We start from the raw sequence: 15616 nt of genomic DNA, 5'->3' as shown, positions 1-15616 counted from the left end.
CGTCCAGCACGAACGCTGGTCCAACTGTGGCGCCAGGTGGAATTGGCATGGCAAGCCGTTCCACAGGACTACATCCAGCATCTCTACGATCGTCTCGATGGGAGAACAGCAGCCTGCATTGCTGCGAAAGGTGGATATACACTGTACTAGTGCCGACATTGTACATGCTCTGTTGCCTGTGTCTATGTGCCTGTGGTTCTGTCAGTGTGATCATGTGATGTATCTGACCCCAGGAATGTGTCAATAAAGTTTACCCTTCCTGGGACAATGAATTCACGGTGTTCTTACTTCAATTTCCAGGAGTGTATATATATATTCTGTCGTCTCTACTGCTCAATCCATATAACGTAGAAACAATGACGGGGATAGACGCAAGGTTCAAAGAGGGATTAAAACTCATGGTGATAGGATATCAATGATAAGATTGGAAGATGACATATCGGTCAAACCGAGGAAGAATTACAGAAAGAGCTGAATCGAATGAGTAACCTAATACACACACACTATGGACTGAGAGTAAAACAGTAGGAAGAAAAAACTGATGAGGAGTGCCAGAAATGAGATTAGCGATAAATATAACATCAGAATTGGGAACCATGAAGTAAACGAAGTGAAGTAATTCTGCTTACTTGAATAGAAGACAACACATGACTGGCGAAGCAAAGAGGACAAGAAAAGTGCACTAGGACAGATACAGAAGACATTTCTGTTTAAAACAAGCCTGTCAGTATGAAACTTCGCCCTCAATTTGAGGAAGTCACGTCTGAGAATGTACATTTGGAGCACAGGATTGCATGGACTATAGTAGAACCGAAAAAGAAGAGAATCGGAGAGGTGGTACAGCACAAGGACGTTGAGAATTATGTGGACTAATAAGGAATGAGGAGGTTCTCTGCAGAATTGCCAAGAAAAAAGGACACAATGAAAAGACATGTGTTAAGACAGCAAAGAATAAAATCCATGGTATCTGAGGAGGCTAGAGACGATAAAAACTGTAGGGAAAGACAGGTGGGAAAACTTCCAACAGATATTTGAGGATATTGAGTGCAACTTCTACCTTCCAATGGAGACGTTGATACAGGAAGGAAATGCATGCCGAACTTAATCAAGGCCATCAGAACACTGATGACTTAATATATATTTAAACTGGGTTAAACTGAGTCGCAAATGAACTACTTGGAAACGAGTTTGTTGTCAGCCCTGTTCACCCCAGTGATGTCATTAACGACTTAGAAAATCATAAATAAAACACCTAGTTCTGTCAGGTAGTGTACTGTTGAAATTTCACACCTATGTGCGTTACACATAAGTAAGCTCTACCTTTGTAACAGAGAGCAGTCATGGAAGGCTGACCTCATTTGGAGTACCACAGGCTTTAGTTCTTCGTCCACTATTTTTCTTTCTGTATGTCAATAGACACTGTAATTACCATTTACAAACTGATTTCTTCTAACCATACGTAAGTTCCTTCTCTTTCGTTGACTCAGGCCGTGAATGTGACCCATCTTTGCAGTCAAAGTACGTAGACTCAAAACGAACCAAAAGTATCGTAATTCGCTTAACACAGTGTACGACTTTAAAATGTTTAGCCAGCTATCCAAGACGTAATGCCTTCCACTCTTCTGGATTTATTGCCATCAATACCATCATGTTCTTCAGCAATTCAATGTCTACTACTGGATAAAAGTCAGTTTCACACTTTTCCACGTAACAGTCTTCAGCTACGTATATACATGCTGCCCGTGCATGTCTTCTAGTATTATTTACCATTATCTATTAATCCAACATAGTTCCTCTTGGGTCGATCCACCAACTCTTGGCCTGTCCACATGTCCTCCATTTAATTTTATTTACAGGCATATTTATAGCATTCTCTTCAGTCTGTCCCCTCAGAAATTTCTTTATATCTCTTTCTCTGCAAGTAATTCCCACCATATATCTCTCCACCTGTCACTAAAGCACTTTCAGTTTCTTAATACTTTCTCCATTAAACGTCCCTGTCTAATTGCCATAGGTCAAAACTTTTAGCGCTCTTTCAGACACATTGGAAATGTAGTTTTGAGTATCCTACTCAGTACATTCAAAACATTCCAATCCATTATTACTCTTCCGTTTATTTCTTTTGTTGTGCAACCATTCACCGTGTTCAACTACTGTAAATTCAAAAACTTATCAACTCGTTCATCTGTTAGCTTGTGGAAGTTTACTTTTCATATGTTGATAATTATTTTAGATTTATTACACTTGATTTCGGACTTACTTTCAAGAATTCTCTATTAAGTTCTTCGTGATGCTGAAGTTGATCTGTACTAGAGGCAATCATTACAATACTATAAAAGAGCAAGATTTCTTAAATATGTTCAGTTGTGATACATTCTATCTTTGTTTTCCTAGGTCTGTAAACATCCTATAGAGGGTGCACAAGATTCTGTCTCATGTGTAGTAGGAATACACCTACATTTTTCATTTGTTTCACAGTTGAAAAAGAATGTCCTCAAGCGACTAGTCCTTATACACCTTTTCCACTGTAACATAAATGAGCATTGTTCAAAGTGTGAAACCTCCAGACGACCTGAGCTAGCCGTAAATTAATGTGTAAGAGATGTCTTCAGTATCTGACTGATAATGTCAGTGCATCTTATGTCCAACTAGGATGCATTAGACCAAACCAAAAACGTGACGTTCACACAGTGCTTTTTCTCAGTCATTGGTCCTTCAGTACTTTTGGTGACTCATCATACAAAGACTGTTACCATTTCACTGTGGTACAATACATGACCTGTCCGGAGTTCTGGATGTATTGTTGAATTAGTACGAAAGGGTACTGGAGCCATATGTCTTAGTTACCACATTGTCGCTGTGATGTTAGGCCTCAATCTTCTCTTGTTCTGTACCATATGCTATATTCATAGGTCACTGGACAGTCATATTGGTAATCTACCTTCCCTGACAGTCTGACACGTATCCACATGTAATATGAAAATGGATGTGTGTGTGTGTGTCCACCTACTTATCAAAGGGGTGCGGGTGAAAAAGAAGCGTAACCCACGATGCTTGAGATTCGCATACTTTATTAATCTAGTATTTGACAATGAGGGACTTAGCGACTTGCATCTTACTTTACAGATAATTTTAAACTTTTACTAAACTTTTCCTTGCTGAAAACTCTACAAGATTATGAAAGGGGAAATGTTCATCGTTTACTACTTTCCCGCTGTTCTTCCAGTAAAAGTACCGCATGAGGCCTGACATTCATTACTTATTTACTACTAACTGTATTGACGACAAATTTTACAGATGGCCGGCACATGTAGTACTGAATGTAAGTGCAAAATTATATCGTTGTACGAGACAGTGTTCAGGAGTTACGGCGTCGTGAACTGTGAGGTACGTGAGGAACTGCCCGATGTGCATGACGTTTAAATTTATTGCTTCCCTGCTTCAAACTTCATTCGCAAAACATTTTGTACACAGTGTCCACATATGCCTCTGAATTTACATACAAAATTATATCACTGTAAGAGAGTTAGTGCTAGAGAGACGACGCCACAAACATTAAGGACAAGGGAAGACGCTACGTGGATGGGATGTGAACGCTCAGCTATAAATAACTGCCTTGACGGAGCTGGATTTCTCCTCTAGTGAATCACAAACTGAAAGTTGCATTCTGGTAGAGTGTAGTATATTTACAATTATCATAAGCTCTGCTTTATCTTCTGGAAATCTGAATAGTCTCGATACTGTCCAACAGAGGAGTGACTTTTCTATTGCACTTTTCTTTCACTCTCCTCCGCATTATCCAACCTACATTTATTAATTAGTAATCCCTTTTATTGACCTGCTACACTTCTTTTTCTTACTGTATCACTAATTATGTCTTAGTCCAATGTAGCTTCAAATGGCTCTAAGCACTATGGGACTTAACATCTGAGGTCATCAGTTCCGTAGACTTGGAACTACTGAAACCTAACTAAGCTAAGGACATCACACACATCCATGCCCGAGGCAAGATTCGAACCTGCGAACGTAGCAGCCACGTGGTTCCGGACTGAAGCACCTAGAGGCGCTCGGCCACCGCGGCCGGCTCGAATGTAGGTGGTAGTACGTTACATCTACGAAACTGGCCTAGTTTAACGCCAATGAAGGTGCTGTTCAGTATAGGCTACGGGAAGAATGTGTGTGTGCGTCTGTGTGTATTCTTTGTGTCTTTTTGTTAAAGACCAGGCGTGATGTGTGGGGCGCACCTCCGCGGAGGCGGCGGCGTCGGTGGAGCGGCTTCGCTTTCGCAGGGTGCCCTTCCGCAGGATCTGTCCGGGCCGCGCCACCGACGCCTCGCTGGCCGACGACAGGTTCTCGAAGGACTCGCCCTGGCCGCTCTCGACGGAGCGCCGCTTGGGCCGCACCACGCCCGCCTGCGTGGCGCGCTCCTCGGTGGGCGTGGCCGGCGCCGCCCCCGCCGCGTCCACGTCCAACGCCGGCTTCCCCGCGGCTGCAGCCGGGGGCGAGACGCCGCCGCTGGCGGGCGGGTCGTAGCGCGTGTCGTCCGACAGGCTGTGGAACGTGTTGTCGCCGCTCGACTGCTGCCTGTTCGCTCTGCCGGCCGACACACGGACTGCTCTCAGTGGTGCCACACGTTACGGACAAACAGTACAAGTTGATAGAAAAACATGGTGATCATGACAAGAGCGAGGTAAATGACCAGTTACTGAAAAGAACTCAGAATCATTGCAAAGTATGTCACAAAAACATTCACTCTCTGTTCATAATGCAGACTTTCACGTCAGGGAAGAAGATATATTGGTTAGTCTTAAGAAGATGTATTGGTTGGTCTTTTGTTGTAAGTACGTCAGGCAACAAATTAATCAAATTAGTCCCCCCCCCCCCCCCCCCGATCTGCCCCCTCCCCCAGTGTCTGGAGGAGACGTGCCGCCTCCAGCAAACATCTTGCTGATGCTGACTGCGACATTGTACCTGCTCTTCCTTATACCCTAACTTTGGAGCTTTTTTGAACAGGCAGGGTGACAATTATTGAACTACATGAAAAAAATGTAAATTAGCTACAAACTATGGCGTTCACGCACTTTTTTTCAACATGTAAACGTCACTTCAGATATTTGCATTTAGGTTATGACATGTTTGATATGCCTGTCATCATTGGCAATGATGTGGAGCAGGCCAATAGCGAAATTCTGCATGACACGCTGAAGTGTCGCAACATCGATGCTGTCTATGATCTCCTGAATGGCTCTTTTTAGCTCAGCGATGGTTTTGGAGTTACTGCTGTAAACCTTGTTTTTAATACACCGCCACAAAAGGAGTGGCACGTTTTCACATCCGGAGAATATCGCGGCCAATCGAAGCCCATGCCAGTGGCGTGTGGGCGCTCCAGAGCCAGAGAGCGATCCCTGAAGTGCTCCTCCAGGACATCAGACACTCTCCTGCTTCCATGGGGTCGAGCTCCGTCTTGCATGTACCTCATCTTCTTGAATTCAGGGCCATTTGGATAACGGGGATGAAATCATCTTCCAAAACCTTCACGTACAGTTCGGTAGTCGCCGTGACGTCAAGGAATATCGCACCGATTATTCCGTCACTGGACAATGCACACGACACAGTCACCCGCTGATGGTGAAGAGACTTCTCGAACTCGAAATGCGGGTTCTCAGCGCCACAAATGCGCCTCTTTCGCTTCTTAACAAACCTCCAAAATGAAAGTCGACTCGTCGTTAAACCATACTAACTATGCGCACACTAATTCCCATAGTGTCCCGTGGACAACCGTGCAGTTTGAACGTCCTAACGCAAACCTTTCAGAAGTTATGACGGTTTTACTTCATGTAGTTCAATGTCACCCTGTAACATTAATTATAATCTTCTTTTACAGTCCATTCTATAATTCTGACCCACAAGAAACTCATAGAGACATGATGATCTGAACATTATAACTTGAAATATCATACAAGTGCTGACATTAGTTTTATTTGAGATTTAAGTAATCGAAATATATTCTAATTCTTATTGTCGAATGTGTACATACTCTTCACTAACAACATTCTTTGCTAAACAACTAAAAATATATTCATATTTCTAAAAAAAAAACACTGACATACACTATAATCTGCTAATGCTGTGTTTCATCCACGATGAATAAATTCATAACATATGAGCGTCTAAGTAAAGCCCTTCCCACTGGATCGAGCAACAGGACAAAGAAGTTGCCCAAACAATCCCAGGAACAACCCGCTGAAAAGGTAATTTCCGTCTCAAAGTTAACGAAATTTTTTTAAACTTATAATCGTAGAGAACGTAAGAACTTGTGTCCTTAAAAAAGGAATGGTCCTACAAGTCCTCTGACGGACATACCACATCACACTAACCCAGGAAGATTAAAAGCTCGTTCTCTCGTAATATGGGGATTGTCTCTTGCCGAGTACACACGGCTATGGTGTGGTTCCATTTCGTTTAACCGTTGTCTCATCAGACTAAGCAATGGTATCAGTCAGCTGTTCATTAACGCAAATCCCTTCACAACTTCAAGGCCCCTATTCCATATATACTATATTATACACTCCTGGAAATGGAAAAAAGAACACATTGACACCGGTGTGTCAGACCCACCATACTTGCTCCGGACACTGCGAGAGGGCTGTACAAGCAATGATCACACGCACGGCACAGCGGACACACCAGGAACCGCAGTGTTGGCCGTCGAATGGCGCTAGCTGCGCAGCATTTGTGCACCGCCGCCGTCACTGTCAGCCAGTTTGCCGTGGCATACGGAGCTCCATCGCAGTCTTTAACACTGGTAACATGCCGCGACAGCGTGGACGTGAACCGTATGTGCAGTTGACGGACTTTAGCGAGGGCGTATAGTGGCATGCGGGAGCCCGGGTGGACGTACCGCCGAATTGCTCAACACGTGGGGCGTGAGGTCTCCACAGTACATCGATGTTGTCGCCAGTGGTCGGTGGAAGGTGCACGTGCCCGTCGACCTGGGACCGGACCGCAGCGACGCACGGATGCACGACAAGACCGTAGGATCCTACGCAGTGCCGTAGGGGACCGCACCGCCACTTCCCAGCAAATTAGGGACACTGTTGCTCCTGGGGTATCGGCGAGGACCATTCGCAACCGTCTCCATGAAGCTGGGCTACGGTCCCGCACACCGTTAGGCCGTCTTCCGCTCACGCCCCAAAATCGTGCAGCCCACCGCCAGTGGTGTCGCGACAGGCGTGAATGGAGGGACGAATGGAGACGTGTCGTCTTCAGCGATGAGAGTCGCTTCTGCCTTGGTGCCAATGATGGTCGTATGCGTGTTTGGCGCCGTGCAGGTGAGCGTCACAATCAGGACTGCATACGACCGAGGCACACAGGGCCAACACCCGGCAACATGGTGTGGGGAGCGATCTCCTACACTGGCCGTACACCTCTGGTGATCGTCGAAGGGACACTGAATAGTGCACGGTACATCCAAACCGTCATCGAACCCATCGTTCTACCATTCCTAGACCGGCAAGGGAACTTGCTGCTCCAACAGGACAATGCACGACCGCATGTATACAGTGCACCCAACGTGCTCTAGAAGGTGTAAGTCAACTACCCTGGCCAGCAAGATCTCCGGATTTGTTCCCCATTGAGCATGTTTGGGACTGGATGAAGCGTCGTCTCACGCAGTCTGCACGTCCAGCACGAACGCTGGTCCAACTGAGGCGCCAGGTGGAAATGGCATGGCAAGCCGTTCCACAGGACTACATCCAGCATCTCTACGATCGTCTCCATGGGAGAACAGCAGCCTGCATTGCTGCGAAAGGTGGATATACACTGTACTAGTGCCGACATTGTGCATGCTCTGATGCCTGTGTCTATGTGCCTGTGGTTCTGTCAGTGTGATCATGTGATGTATCTGACCCCAGGAATGTGTCAATAAGTTTCCCCTTCCTGGGACAATGAATTCCCGGTGTTCTTATTTCAATTTCCAGGAGTGTATTATATACGATATATGCTGTAATAATGTAGTTATTGTGTATAATACTGTCCATTGCCTTCAGTTAATTTACGATGTAAAAAAAAGAAACATGTGTTTACACAGCATAAATGACGAATAATCAGTTTAACTTTATCTCAGAAAAAAGGTCCCTTAACCTGTAGTATTGTGTAGTTTAATTATTTATTGTGCTGTACACCGTCCATTGTATGGAGTGTAATTCTGCATTAAGAAGCAAGTTTGATACATAACACTCTAGGTAACATCTAAGAATCAGCGTCCTTTCCGGACACTATTCAATTATTTCCTGAAGATGGCCTAATAAGCCGAAAATTCCTTCAAAATAAACAAAAATCAGTAGAACAAAAACAGTGTATTTGTTATTCAATGTTATTCAAGTATGAAATTGTTCCACCAAGAAGTAACGGAAGAATCCATAAATAAAATTTAGAAGTAACCCTCACAAGTATCAGTGCCTGAAGATAAGCAGTAGTCGTGTTTCAGTGTACTGGGTGGTTATAATTAAACTTTCCCTAATTTAACACGTTATAACACGGAAAGTAATTACCGTACGAGTACCAAAATTGGTAAAGTTAATGGAGTATGGGGTGCATGATTTCCACGCGCTAGGGCGCCACCGTGCAGTTCCAACTACGGCCGCCAGGTGCCGTGATCACTCATCGTGGTTGACGGTCTGACACACCTGACCAGTCGCAGTGCACTTGTCGACGTGTCAACACTAGCTTGAACAAAGGAGCAGCGCATTGTTGGCGAAGCTATTTCATCGAAACAACAGTAACGCTGCAGCTGCACATCGAGAATGTAGCGAGCTGAGAGGATTACGGAAGGGTCCTCTTTCTTCACCTGCTGAGCGGAGTATGATGAAGAAGTTCGAATCAACTGGAGAACTGGGCGTCGCTCCGGGAAGAGGCCGATGACCAGTTGCACCACAGGTGGTTGATGAAATCGATGTTGCTGTGGCACACCACGCCTGCACGGAATTCCCGACCGTGAGGCACTGCGCGTCCTGTGCCACGACAGTTGAATATCCCGTGGTGCACTCTACGAAGATGCTTCCAACCATTCTCAAATGGTATCCGTACAAGATCCATATCGCACAGCAGCTTGCACTACAGGACGCAGAACGATGTTTTAACTTCGCTCTCCACTTTCGCGCAAGGATTGAAATTGACGAGGGCTAACCCTGGACCGTCCCACGGACAGACTAGGCTTATTTTTCTGTGACGCGTAAGGTGAACACACAGACTTTCCGAGTGGGGCGGACTTCGCCTGCAGTCACTGTGCATCAAGTTCCTCTGTATGGTGAACGTGCCACTGCGTGGTGTGGCTTCACAACTACATTCATCATTGGCCCGTCCTTTTTCGTACAGGTTGGCGCTCAAGGACCAAAGACGTGCAGTGTGACTGACCAGCGTTACTGCGATATCCTTCGACAGCGTGTCATACCCGCGCTACAGGAGGGAGACGCACTGAACTCAACAGTTTTCATGGAAGATGGGGCACCACCGCACATCGCTCGTGAAGTTCACCTGCGTTCCCGAAATACATTTGGAATCGATCAAATTATCACCCAATCGTTTCCAAATGCTTGGCTGGCTCGATCACCTGATCTCACTGCCTGTGATTTCCGGTTGTGGGGCTACGTGAAAATGGTCGAATGGTACAAGTGGCTCTGAGCACTATGGGACTTCTGAGGTCATCAGTCCCCTAGAACTTAGAACTACTTAAACATAGCTAATCTAAGGACACATCCATGCCTGAGGCAGGATTCAAACCTGCTACCGTAGCGGTCGCACGGTTTCAGACTGTAGCGCCTAGAACTGCTCGGCCACCCCGGCCGGCGGCTACGTGAAGGACAGGGTTGACCAGGGAAACATTCTGACGTGTGCTGATCTGAAGCGCAGCATATCAAGAGAGGTGTCGAACATACCTACGGATCTCGCGGTTCTAGGCGCGTAGTCCGGAACCGTATGACTGCTACGGTCGCAGGTTCGAATCCTACCTCGGGCATGGATGTGTGTGACGTCTTTAGGTTAGTTAGGTTTAAGTAGTTCTAAGTTCTAGGGGACTAATGACCACATCAGTTGAGTCCCATAGTGCTCAGAGCCATACCTACGGACATGCTTCTCTCTGCTGTGCAGAATGCAATCCTGCGCTTTCGGACACATACGGATACTGATGGTCGCCACATTGAGCCCCTTCTGTATCAGTAATGGTACCAGTATGTAGTCGTATGATGTACCGTAGCAGCACATTAAAATTGTTTCAAATGGATTGACTCTGCATTACTTCTCTTCCCCATGTCCTTGACATGAATGCTACCAATTTAGTACTCGTACAAAGATCGCCCTGTTATAACGTGTTAAACAGGGAAAGTTTAATTGTGACCCCCCGGTATTTTGCAGGCCTTCGCACAGTTTGACTCGCCCCACACGGCTGGAGGCTCCCCTCCACTGTGGGGCTTTGGAGGGAGCGGGCGAGCCGCCGCGGGCGCCCACCTGGGAGGTCTGACGGGCGGCGACGCGTCGGCGGCTGCGTCGTCGTCGCGCGGCAGCTGCGGCTGCTGGCCGTTGTCGTCGGTGATGGACAGCTCCTCGAGGTCGGCGTCCGTGCGCAGGTCCTCGTCGGCCGTCGTGAAGTACTCCCCCGACACGTCGATCACCACCGCCTCCATCAGCAGGTTGCCCGACTGCGACGACTCCTTGGTGAACCGCATCGGCGGCAGATCCACCACGTTGTGCTCTGCACAAACCGCCGCGTCTCGCCTCAGTGATTACAGTAGTAAGAGAAGTCAATTGCCATTTGTTCCGCGAGGAAAAGTTGAATGACTCAGACGTGCAGAAGGATTCACAGAACGATTTCCCAGATCATTATGTTTCCTAAGCCTCAACGACAATCTAGTGCCAAGATTATTACTGGAGGGCTATGGAAGCACAGAATACCTACCCCACATTTTAAGACTCTATTCTAAGAACACAAGTCATGCATCCCTCACTTCAAACTAAATCTCGCGCTTAAAACAGTACCTATGATTATGATTCGTTCAGTAAAAGTGCACTCCAGCTGTAAACGAAATCCCTTACAAGCTGCTACTGCGACCAATTCCAAAATAGTGCTCCCTCGTCTGGGATGATTATCAAGTTGGAGTGGCGGCAGACAGCGAACGAATGAGCACATGTGCTGTTAGGACCGTAGAATGTCGGTATAGTTTATAGGAAAGTGTAACGGAGATTCTCGGGGACCTTAAATAGATGTACTTGTGTATCTTACGCAGGGATGTTGAGGATAAGATAAAACCATTTAAAATGCGTGCTGAGGCATGTAGGAAAACGACGGAATACAACAGGAAGCCAACAGCATTAGTACGATGTACCCACCTCTAAACCCTGGTAATACCTTGTGGAGTTTGTAGAGCTTACGCATGTAGACATTTTTAAGCGATATTTTTGTGACCCTTGCACCAATATTTCGCGGATTTCCTGTGTGAAATGTGACACTGTTATCATGTAATTTACTTGCAGATATACTTCGAATAGTTCAGTTACTGACAATCGTACACTTTTTCGATGAGGCTCGACATACGATGAGACCATTATTCCGGTGTGCTGCAGAGTCAAAACTGTCCTGGACTTCAGAGCTCTAAATAGTTATAAAAAAGCTATTACTAAAATTTTAATTAGTTACATTCGTCATTCAGTCAACCACCAGTCCTCCTTCACGAAGGATGTGCTCTTAATGAGAGTATTTCAAAGTGAAATAACTAAAATGAGTATTCGGGTTGACGGAATTTCTGCAGTGGTGAAGGCATTAACCAGTTTATATGATAACCATAAATCATCAAATTTACTAAAAGTCTCGTCCTAAATACAACGTCAAACCTTCAGTCAAACGAAATAAATTTACAACGCCTAGGATGTTTTGTAACAGAATACTGACCGCTTACGGTATTTATTTGACATTACTGTAATTAACTATACAACATCAGCAGCATTTCCTACGAAAATGTGCCAAGCCAAAATCATTTCCTCTAGACAAAAATCGTTCTGTTTTTATGTGGCAAGGACCATATACAGTTAATAAACAATATTTTTGGTGTATTTCTCCGGTCCGATCTTCCAGCCTTACATTACATGTGTATTTTATGCAGTGTAAAAATACAGTTAGTGTTCCGTCATATGCCTTCCCTTTCAATTGCGATTCGTTTGTTACTGGCGACTTTTGTCGCCCCGCTTTTCATAGGCAGATGTACGGCTCAGATTATTCACTTCCACATGCAGCTACAAGCTACTTACTGCAACAAAATGCGTGAAAGTTAACAATATGGTGTTTACGTACACTAGGCGTACTGCCTTACGGAAACACAACCAGTATTTTCTAAACTTTATTATACAGCGTGAACCAGAACTCCACCGACAAACTTTCAGTCATTCCAAGGACTAGTTTGATGCAGCTCTCCATGCTACTCTATCCTGTGCAAGCCTCTTTATCTCAGAGTAACTACTGCAACCTACATCGTTTTGAATCTGCTTGCTGTATTAACCTCTTGCTCTCCCTCTACGATTTTTACCCCCCACGCTTCCCTCCAGTACTAAATTGGTGATCTCTTGATGCCTCAGAATGTGTCCTCTCAACCGAGGCCTTCTTCGAGTCAGGTTGTACCACAAACGTCTTGTTTCCCCAATCCCATTCACTACTTCCTCCTTAATTACGTGATTTATCCATCCAATCTTCACCGTCTTCCCAGCACCATGTTTCGGTAGCTTCTACACTCCTCTTGTCTAAAATACTTATGTTTCATTACTATACATGTTTACACTCCATATAAATACTTTCAGGAATATCTCCCTGACACTTAAATCTATATTCGATGTTAACAAATTTCTCTTCTTCAGAAACGCTTTTCTTCCCATTGCCAGTCTATATTTTATAGCCTCTCTACTTAGTCCATCATCATTTATTTTGCTCCCCAAATAGCAAAACTCATCTACTACTTTAAGTCTCTCACATCCTAATCTAATTTCCTCACCACCATCTGCTTTAATTCGACTACATTCCATTATCATCGTTTTGATTTGTTGATGTTCATTTATATCCTCCTTTCAAGACACTGTCCATTCCATTCAACTGCTCTTCCAAGTCCTTTGCTGTCTCTGACAGTATTACAATGTCATCGGCAAACCTTAAAATTTTTCTTTTCCGTGTATTTTAATTCCTACTCCAAATTCTACTTTTGTTTCCTTTAATGCTTGCACAGTATACAGATTGAATAACATCGGGGATAAGATACAACACTGTCTCACTCCCTTCTCAACAACTGCTTCTCTTTTGTGCCCCTCGACTCATAACTTCTATCTGGTTTCTGTACAAATTGTAAATGCCTTTCGTTCCCTGTATTTTACCCGTGCCACCTTTACAATTTGAAAGAGAGTATTCCAGTCAACATTGTCAAAAGCTTTCTCCAGCTTTATAAATACTATAACCATAGGTGTATCATTCATTAACCTATCTCTTATGAGATGTGGTACGTTCAGTATTGCCTCACGTTTTCCTACATTTCTCCGGAACCTAAACTGATCTTCCCCGATGTCGGCTTCTACCACTTCTTACGTTCTTCTATAAAGGATGCGTATTAGTACTTCGCAGCCGTGACTTATTAAACTGATGGTTCGGTAATTTTCACACCTGTATGCACCTCATTTCTCTGTAATTGGAATTGCTATATTCGTCTTCAAGTCTGAACGTATTTCGCCTGTCTCATTCATCTTGCTCACCATGTGGAAAAGTTATGTCATGGCTGGCTCTCCCAAAGCTATCAGTAGCTCTAATGGAACGTTGCCTACTCCCAGGGCCTCATTTCAGCTTAGGTCTCTCAGTGCTCTAAAACATTATTCACGCAGTATCAAATGTCCCATTTTATCTCCATCCACGTCCTCTTCCATTTCCATAATACTGCCCTCAACTACAACACCATTGTATAGACCCCCTAAATACTCCTTTCACCTTTCTGCTTTCCCTTCTTTGCTTTGGATTGGTTTTCCATCTGAGCTCTTCATATTCATACAGCAGCTTCTCTTTTCCCCAAAGGCCTCTTTAATTTTCCTGCGGGCGGTATCTACCTTACCCCTAGTGATGCTTCTACATCCTCACATACGAGTATGTCCTCTAGTCATTCCTGCTTAGCCATTTTGCTCTTCCTGTCGATCTCATTTTTAGACGTTTGTATTCCCTTTCGCGTGCCTCATTTAAATTGTATTTTTGTATTCTCTCCTTTCCTCGATTTAATTTGATATCTCTTGTATTACCCAAGGATTTCTACTAGCCCTCGTCTTTTTACCTAGTTGGTCATATGCTGCATTCACTATTTCGCCTCTCAAAGCCACCCATTCTTCTTCTACTGTATTTCTTTCTCTGAAACTCTTTACAACCTCTGGTTCTTTCGTTTTACCCAGATATTACCTCATTAAATTCCCGCCTCTATGCAGTTTCTTCAGTTTTAATCTGCAGTTCATAACCAATAAAATGTCGTCAGAATCCATATCTCCCTTTGGAAATGTCTTACAATTCAAAACTTGGTTTCCAAATCTCTGTCTTACCATTACAAAATCAATCTGAAACGTTCCAGTGTCTCTAGGCCTCACCCACGTATACAACCTTCTTTCATGATTCTTAAAATCAGTGTTAGCTAAGATGAAATTATGCTCTGTGCAAAACACTACCAACCGGCTTCCTCTTTCGTTCCTTTTCCTCAGTCTATACTCACTTACTACTTCTCCCTCGCTTCATTTTCCTACTAACGAATTCCAGTCCCTCATGAATATTAAATTTTCGTCTCCCTCAACTATCTGCATAATTTCTTTTATCTCATCATACATTTCCTCAATCTCCTGCTCATCTGTGGAACTAATTAGCATATAAACTTGTACTACTGTGGTGGTTGTGGGATTCGTGTCAGCTACAATAATGCGTTCACTATGCTGTCCATAGTAGCTTACCGGTGTTCTTATTTTGTTATTCATTGTTAAACGTACTCCTGCATTATGTGTATTTGATTTTTTATTTATAAACCTTCATTTGCCTGACCAGAAGTCCTGTTTTTCCTGCCATCGAACTTCAGTAATTCCCACTATATCTAGCTTTAACCTATGCATTTCCCTTTTTAAATTTTCTAATCTACTTGCCAGATTAAGACTTCTGACATTCGACGTTCTGAAACGTAGAACGCCAGTTTTGTTTCTCCTGATAACGACATCCTGCTGAGTAGTCCTCGCCAGGAGATTCGAAGGGGGGGCTATTTTACATCCGGTATATTTTACGCAAGAGGACGTCATCATAATTTTTCCATACAGTAGAAGTGCATGGCCTCGGGAAAAATTAGGGCCGTAGTTTCCCCTTGCTTTCAGCCGTTCGCAGTACCAGAACAGCAAGGCCGTTTTGATTGATGTTACAGGGCCAGATCAGTCTATCATCTACACTGTTGCCCCTGAAACTACTGGAAAGGCTGCTGCCCTTCTTCAGGAAGCATACGTTTATCTGGTCTCTCAACAGATACGCCTCCGTTGTGGTTGCACCTACAGTACGTCTTTCTGTATCGCTGAGCCACACAAGCCTCCC

The 15616-nt window shown here is 44.4% G+C and overlaps 1 protein-coding gene across 1 annotated transcript in view; it reads right to left on the bottom strand.

The window, feature by feature from the left end:
• The window catches only part of LOC126267904 (muscle M-line assembly protein unc-89-like), a gene marked incomplete at its 3' end in the record, with an annotated part of 447423 nt that overhangs the window by 32040 nt on the left and 399767 nt on the right, over window positions 1-15616 (bottom strand). The window contains exons 14-15 of the mRNA XM_049973214.1: window positions 10504-10747; window positions 4245-4593 (exon numbers count right to left, since the gene is read on the bottom strand). Coding sequence (XP_049829171.1) covers window positions 4245-4593; window positions 10504-10747 — 593 coding nt within the window. The remainder of the gene's footprint in view (window positions 1-4244; window positions 4594-10503; window positions 10748-15616) is intronic.

Source organism: Schistocerca gregaria, chromosome 4 (assembly GCF_023897955.1).
Source record: "Schistocerca gregaria isolate iqSchGreg1 chromosome 4, iqSchGreg1.2, whole genome shotgun sequence".
NCBI lineage: Eukaryota > Metazoa > Arthropoda > Insecta > Orthoptera > Acrididae > Schistocerca > Schistocerca gregaria.
Note: the sequence above shows the minus strand (reverse complement) of the source record. Positions and strands in the feature narration are given on the sequence as shown.